General features: G+C 40.3%; 1 protein-coding gene across 1 annotated transcript; it reads left to right on the top strand.

The window, feature by feature from the left end:
* Positions 1–1172: 1172 nt before the first annotated feature.
* Positions 1173–5932, top strand: LOC149435988 (up-regulator of cell proliferation-like). Its single transcript, XM_089662189.1, has one exon. The coding sequence runs from the start codon at positions 1182–1184 to the stop codon at positions 5883–5885; it is 4704 nt and encodes a 1567-aa protein (XP_089518315.1). The 5' UTR covers positions 1173–1181; the 3' UTR covers positions 5886–5932.
* The last annotated feature ends 2078 nt before the right edge of the window (positions 5933–8010 follow it).

The raw sequence follows: 8010 nt of genomic DNA, 5'->3' as shown, positions 1-8010 counted from the left end.
ATATAGAGTGCAACTAGTATAAAACAGAAAATGGTGATATAAATGCACAGAGAAACCAAATGAATGTTTTACTGTGCACCGTAAAATACGATAACACAATGAAGAAATAAATAACGTGTCTAAAAAAATTGTAAATACGGCATAAAGTCCATGTGCAAAAACATCAAACAAAATCGTATAAAAAAAAAAAACACAACGTGGATAGGTAAATGATTGTTGAATCCCACACTGGCTAAATTGCCTCCTCACCTCTGCACCCAGACCCCAAGGGGCCAGAAGGCTTTCGGGACACTCACTGCAGGGGCAAGTGGAAACCCAAATGGCGATGTAGGGATGATATCCCCTCACTAGTGGACCATACTGTTCAGTGGTGGCAATATGTCTTTCACCTTTGGACACGGAAATCCGCCAGCGCACAGAACTCCTGCCAGGGGTTCGTTGGACCAGAAAAAAATTGTAAAAAAAGAATAAATAAAATATAATGGTAAAAAATAATAAAAAACTAATAACTACCGACCCCAGTGACAGAACTACCAGGGAGCAAAGGTCAAGACTGGGCCCTGGCCTTCCGCCACAATGGGGGGGCCCCAAGACAGCATGAAGAGGGCCTGCTGCAAAACATATGAAAGGGTCCCGTGATGGGAGTAAAGGGCCCCAGGATCAGTGGAAAGGGTCCTTGGCCCAAAGGGAGGAGCCCCATGGCTCCTCCACTCCATGGACTTCAGGTGGAGGCAGGACTACTTTGTGGTTCAACTTTCACTTTGAAACATGGTGCTCTGTGGAGTCTGTGCTGTGTATCCTGGTGGGGGAGTTTCCTTTTTTGTGCTCATCCAGAAGTTGGCTTGATTAAGTAGATAAATACACAGAAAAGCACTTTTGAAACCCAAAATCAGCAATCAAGTATATTTTACTGCCATGGGAAAACTAAGGAATATAACACTCATACCTTTTTGAGCACTCCACTTTCAGACATAAATTAGGCCCTCTCTACCCTTGCGTAGGCTGATCACAGGCTACTATAGTTGTAGTAGTGTTCTTACCGTATCCGTATTTTCCAGTTGATTAATTGATTACAATGTTGCAAGTAGACTGGTAATACAGAAACATATAATAAAATAACAATTTGTTTTCTTACAGAACTTCATACAAGAAAAACTACCTTTCATCAGTTTGCAGAAAAAATGAACATGGAACCACACCTGACTACAAAATTGACTCTGAAGGATATCCTGAGTCTTGGCTTAGATAATGTGCATGAGGAACCTCCTAAAACTATAGAGAATCTTTCCTGGAATTACTTAAGGAAACTCATGGCCTTACACAGGGCTGCAAGAGACGTTCTTCTTGAGAAAGATCAGTCTACTGGTGTTGACGTATATGATAATGGTGATGATGATGACAACCCATTTGATGCTTCTTTGATTACAGGTGATGATTCCTCAGCCTCTGTTCACCCCCTGGATGTCCTGTGTCTTCTCCTGCATTGCTCAGACAGTTTTCTGCAACAAGAGATTGTAACCAAATTGTCCATGTGCCAGTTTGCTGCCCCTCTTCTGCTCCCTTCTGGTGACGGGTCACACTGCACCCTCATGCTTTGGGCAATGAGAGACATAGTGAAGAAGTGGAGACCTCAGTCATTAGCGGACAGTAAAGGGTTCAGAGAAGAAAATGTGGTGAATACTTCCATGCCAATCTTCTCATTTGTCAGACTTGGAAAAAACAAATTATCCAAATCAAAAATCCTGAATCAAGTTCTTAATCCACCTCAGCTACATAATAACTTCTTCATACATGACAATATGGATGGAGGAAACATTAAGAGGGAAATATCTGATGGACTGGTAGAAGTTTCCTGGTATTTTCCCTGTGGTAAGTCTGATGTTTTCCCAGAACCCATCACAGTGACCAACCTACGAGGAGACCTGGAGACCAACTGGGACCAGTTCATGTTTCTGACAAGAATTTCATCGGCTGTGTTTACATTCATTGAGGATATTTCTGAGAGAGAATTCAGATTACTATCATCCTGCCCTACTACTGGCACCCAGTATTACTTCATTGTTACCCGCAGTCCTGGCAAAACTGTGAGTACACAGACACTGAAGACCCTTCAAGACTTAATGCCAGTTCTAAAGATGAAAAAATCAAATGTGATAATACATGCAAGCATAGTAAGTGAGGCGGCATTTGTAAAAAAACTACAAAGTACTATTATTAATTTCTTAAATGGTAAGCCAAAAGAAAAGAAAATGAGAGACCTTGAGAAAGAAACTCATGGATTGGACATCCAAGTGGATGAGAGAGTTCCTGAATGTCAGAAGGCCAGGGAACTTGCCAGGAAAATTACAGAAGAAATAACAAACGTGTCTGAGTATAAGAACATCACTATGAAGTTACAGGGAGATCTCTGGAGACAGTTATCTAATGTGGAAAAGGAGCTTTGCAGAATGACAATGCAAGGTGGTAAAGACACACAACAATATCAAGATGAACTGATGAAGAAACGTATTTCACTGCGTGAGGAACAATATAAGCATGATCTGCCCCATGGTATAATGCTCTTTATTGATGCAATCACTCATTTGTCTGAGATTGAGAAACAATATTTTCTGAAATGGATGAAATTTGAACTTGATTCAATTGCTAGAAATCATCTTTCTAATCTTCAAGCTGAATACAAAGAAAAATGCAGCAATGCTTCAACTAATAAGGAAAAACTCAGACAGATAGACCAGAAAATCTCTGACAGTTCTTTAGGAATTGAACATTTCCTACGTGAGATGGGACAGTTTTATGAAGCTGAATGTTCCATGGCTAAAGAAAACAAAATACATAAAAGCAAAAGACAATTTGCTGGACTGCCAGGAATTGCTGCCAATCTCTTGTTGAATGGTTTCCCATTAGAGCTAATAGATGGAGATGTCTCCAACATTCCCCTACGGTGGTTATCTGATGTTCTAAAGGAGCTAGACACCACAACAGGGGGGAAATGCAGAATGAGAGTAATCACGGTGCTGGGAGTGCAGAGTACAGGAAAATCCACTCTTCTCAACACCATGTTTGGTCTGCAGTTCCCAGTGGCCAGTGGAAGATGCACACGAGGAGCCTTCATGACTCTTCTTAGTGTGAAAAAGAACTTCCAGAAGGAGCTGGGCTGTGACTTCATCCTGGTGATTGACACTGAGGGGCTGAAAGCTCTGGAGTTGGCTTCCTTGGAGGGCAGTTATGAACATGACAATGAACTGGCCACACTAGTGGTTGGGTTGAGTGAGATCACCATAGTCAATATGTCTATGGAAAACACAACAGAAATGAAGGATATCTTACAGATTGTGGTCCATGCTTTTCTTAGAATGAAAGAAATAGGTAAGAGACCCAACTGCCAGTTTGTACATCAGAATGTGAGTGATGTGTCTGCACATGACAAGAACATGAGAGACAGGAAGAAACTTCTGGAGCATCTGAATGAAATGACAAAAGTAGCTGCAGAGATGGAAAATAAAAGTGTAATCAAAACTTTCAATGATGTGATGGATTACAATCTGGAGGAAGACAACTGGTACATTCCTGGACTCTGGCTTGGGGACCCACCAATGGCTCCAGTAAATTCTGGGTACAGTGAACATGTGGCTGAATTAAAAAAGTATTTTTTGAAATTAATGACAAGCAAAGAATCCCTGCACAGGTCTTTACAAATTGCTGAATTTATAAAATGGATAGAAAGTTTATGGAACGCTGTAAAACATGAGAAGTTCATCTTCAGTTTCAGGAACAGCCTGGTGGCAGAATCTTATAATAAACTATCTATACAATTCTCACAGTGGGAATGGGAGTTCAGAAAAGCCGTCCATGATTGGCTGATCCGTACAGAGACAAACATTAAGAATCAGACTGCAGAGAGTCTAAGTGATGAACTTTGCTATATATTTAAGAATGAGCTCAACAATGTGCTGGTTAATAGAGAAAGTGAAATATTGAAATTGCTAAAAAACTATTTTGAGCAAAAAAATGAAAATGTTCATCTAATAGAACGATACAAACAAGATTTTATTCTGAGCACAACATTCCTAAAGGAGGAATTGAACAGGAATTCTCTTGTGAAGTTGGATGAGGCTGTTTCAATTCAGAAAGGAAAATTTGAGATTCAGAATATGAAAAATAATTCCCAGAAATTGATTGAAGACAAAATCACAGATCTCCTCAGGAGGTGCCGGGAGAAGAAAGAAAAGCTGAACAATGAGGCATTAAAGAGAGAATTTGAGGAGATGTGGAAGAGGACACTGACAGACCTACAGATTGAGAAATTAGAAAGACGCATCATCAGCAGATCTATGTTACAGCATCTAATGAATGACATGAGGAATAAAGGATCGGCTGTAAATGAACACTTACTGGGTGTGAAGGATCCAGCTATCGCTCAACCTGATTTCAAGATGAATGAGAAATATATTGAGAGTGGATGGCTCAAGAAACTGACAGATTCATTTTGGGATACTTTTGGTGTTAGACCTAGAAAGCAGCATTTTGACAAAATAAATGATTTTGCTCATTCTCTTATAGATAACTGTGACCAATATATCAGAGGGAAGGTGAGGACTGGAGAGGACTTTTGTGACAACTACTGCCTGGAATTACTTCATATGATTACAACAAAGGTTTCTAAACAGACCAAAAATCTTCATTTGTCCCCATGGTTTGAACTGGATATCAAGCTTCACATTCTTGGGAAAGCTTCCAGAGAATTTCAGGAGATGCATGAGAAATTCATTAAAGAGAACGATCCAAAACTGTGTTTGGAGAAACTAAAGCCGGGATATTTAGAAACATTTATCAGTCTATTTCAAGAGAAAGATATTTGTCAGACTAAAGCCAAAGAATTCTGTGATCGATGTTTAAAACCTGCAATGAGGGATCATGTTTTCCACCATCTTGGGCAAAAAATAATGGATAGCATAGTAGAAAGTTCAGACAACAAGAAATTCAGCAGTAGAACATTTTTTCAAGATTTTTTACTGAAGGAGCTGCTAGAAGAAATGTCCTTTCAGGAATATGTGAAGTATATACTGTCATATGAGGAATATACAAGAGCCTGGATACTGAAATACACTGAAACATATGCAACACCCCAAATCCTAAAACCATTACAAGAAGATCTGCTCTCTTCACTGGACACAAAGATAAGATTGGCTCTTACTGAAGACAACTCTCTTAAAAGTTTATCTGTCTCAGAATTTTTGAAAACTGTATGTGAGATACTAAAGGAAGAATTAGTAATCCCACAGACTGTAATGCAAGTGATCACTTTCCAGAACAAGGCTAATGTTGGCCAATTTTCATCTGACATTCAGCTCTTCCTCCAAGATACAGAAACAGAAGTCTTATCAGAGCTGCAATCTATGGATATAAAGTCTGTACTCTCCAGGGTGGAGGTGAAGCCTGAGGATGAATTGTTCAGGAAGGTTGTTGGCTGTGGGAAGCAATGTCCATTCTGTGGTGTCCCCTGTGAGGCCGGAGGTGATGAACACAAGGAGCACTTTGCTACCATCCACAGACCTAGAGGCCTGGGAAGATGCAGATGGATTGATACTGAAATCTTAGTCACTGATATATGTAGTACAGGTGTTGTATCTAATAGATCATTTCAAAATTCAGACACAGAACACAAACCACACCCATACAAAGAGTATCGTACCATTTATCCAGACTGGTCCATCCAACCAGATCCCAGCATCGAGTCATCAGATTACTGGAAATATATTTTTGTTACATTTAATGAGAAATTTGCTGAAACATACCATTCCAAACCAGCAAATCTACCAGACGGCTGGAAATCCATCACCAAAGAAAACGCTCTGCAAAGCTTAAAGAAAATGTTCAACAGCTAAACAGAGAAGACAAATCACCACAACGTGTAATTCATCATCCAAGTCATTGTCTGCAAATCGTTTACACTTATGAAAAAAAAAAAAACCTTTCCATGGATTTTCTCTAATTGGAAAAACATTTCAAATATTGTCCTCACCACCACGGCCACAGTAACCAGGGTGTGACAGAATGTCTGAGAATCCTCATCCCCCCCATGATATAATGGGATCATTGCTTCTCCCAGAAGATTCCAGAACATTTCAAGTCATATTACAGGTGGTGGTTGTATCCATGGACTATGACATTCCTAACACTGCACTGGAAATGTTATAGATGATATCTCTCTAGGAATGATCATCTGATTCTATGTTTTATTGTACTACACATTATAATATAATAAGACAGAACCCCCATTTAGCTCTCATGTTGATGGATTTCAGCATTTGCTCTAAAACAGACCATCTCAGTGTCTACAGAACAGAAGTCGGGAAGATTATTACAAGAAGGTTTGTTAGAATATCTGTAATGTATGTGGAAGCCCCGGAGAGGATTGTTTCCCCAACAACACTGGAGTTTCACATATAGAGGGGAATTTATCAAAACTGGAGCAGACAGAATCTGGAGCAGCTGAGAATGGCAACCAATCAGCTTCTAGCTTTTATTTTCAAAGCTTACCCGGACAAGCTGAAGATGGAAGCTGATTGGTTGCCATGCTCGGCTGCTCCAGATTCTGTCTGCTCCAGTTTTGATTAATTCCCTTGATAGTGTTTTGGTATATAGTATGTGTATGGGGGTTGGTTTACTAAAGGCAAATAGACTGTGCACTCTGCCAGTGCAGTTACTCCAGAGCTTAGTAAATGAGGTTGTGATGGGAGTCACTTTGGGTGGGGGGCCCATGGAACACAGCTGACTTTGGAGAGGTGGGGAGACCCCTGTCTCAGCTCCCCATATCCCTCTTATGTGTAAGGGGTACAGGGTGCCTGTTAGGGGTACAGGGTGATCTATCCTAATATTGGAGTGGGGGGTTGTTGATTGTTTGATGTTATGTGGCTGCATCCCATTGTTCTATTGTCTGTCTGGTTTGGGAGCAAACTATTATGGGATGTATGTGTTTGTGTATTAGCTTAGTGGGGGGGTGTCTCCAGCAGCGCTCCCTCTTGATGGGACTGTCTGCTGCTGTGAAGTTTGAATACCTGTGTGTCTCTTGTTGCTAAGTGTAGATTGCCCCGCCCTGTGTCATTATGCAGGGAGGGGGATTGTCCCCTGAGTGTATATATCTTGTCTTCAAATAAATTAGTCTACCTCCTAGTTTACTTCAAGACTGGTGTTGTCTGGATCTTGGGGTAACAATAGTCACTGGTCTCATGTTCCAGAGCCTGAGAAGCAGCTTCTTGATGGAGATACCCAGTCGTGGGTGTTTGGGGTCCATTACAGAGGTAAAGCTTTGCTTTGTGAAGAATACCCAATCACCTGCAAGGGAAATTAAAAAAACAGCGTTTTGCTTGCACGTGATTGGATGATGGAAGTCAGCGGATCTTCTGCTCATTTACTAAGCTCTGGAGCAACTGCACTTTGCAAAGTGCACCGTCTATTTGACTTTAATAAATCAACCCCCATGTGGAACTATATGGTTACATTCAAAGACCTGAACAGCCCTTCCATTACAACCGTCAGAAATGATTTTGTTCACACTGAGGGATGTATTTATATAAATGTGCTCATAGCAATCCACCCAGTGAAAGTGCATGTACATGTGTTCTGTGTGAATATAAAGGCTACTTCCTGTGCTGGATTATTATCAGTATTTTTTTCACTCAAAAGGGAAAATACCAAAAACAAATGTTTTTCATTGATCTGGAAAATACTGGATTTGGCCACTAGAAGGTGCTAAATATTATTGGAATTCCCTATCGTATTTATCACCATCTAGTGGCCAGACGCGGTATTTTCTATTTTAAATAAATGAAAAGCATTCATCCAGCACAGGACACAGCCTAATGACATTTGTTTATTTGCCCCATTCACCCAGAACAAATGTGCGTTCACTTTCACTGGGTGAATTGCTATGAGCAGTTTTTATATAAATATACCTATATGGTTTTCAAATAAATATGCTTTTTCATGTGTATATTCCATGTATAACCG

This window comes from Staurois parvus, unplaced genomic scaffold (genome assembly GCF_062004578.1).
Source record: "Staurois parvus isolate SC_StPar_1 unplaced genomic scaffold, SC_StPar_1.0 ptg001435l, whole genome shotgun sequence".
Lineage (NCBI taxonomy): Eukaryota > Metazoa > Chordata > Amphibia > Anura > Ranidae > Staurois > Staurois parvus.
The sequence above is the reverse complement of the archived record's forward strand: the minus strand, read 5'-3'. Positions and strand labels throughout refer to the sequence as shown.

Coding starts and splice junctions, on each gene's coding strand:
- LOC149435988 (XM_089662189.1), top strand. CDS start 1,182: ATGAACATGGAACCACACCTGACTACAAAATTGACTCTGAAGGATATC.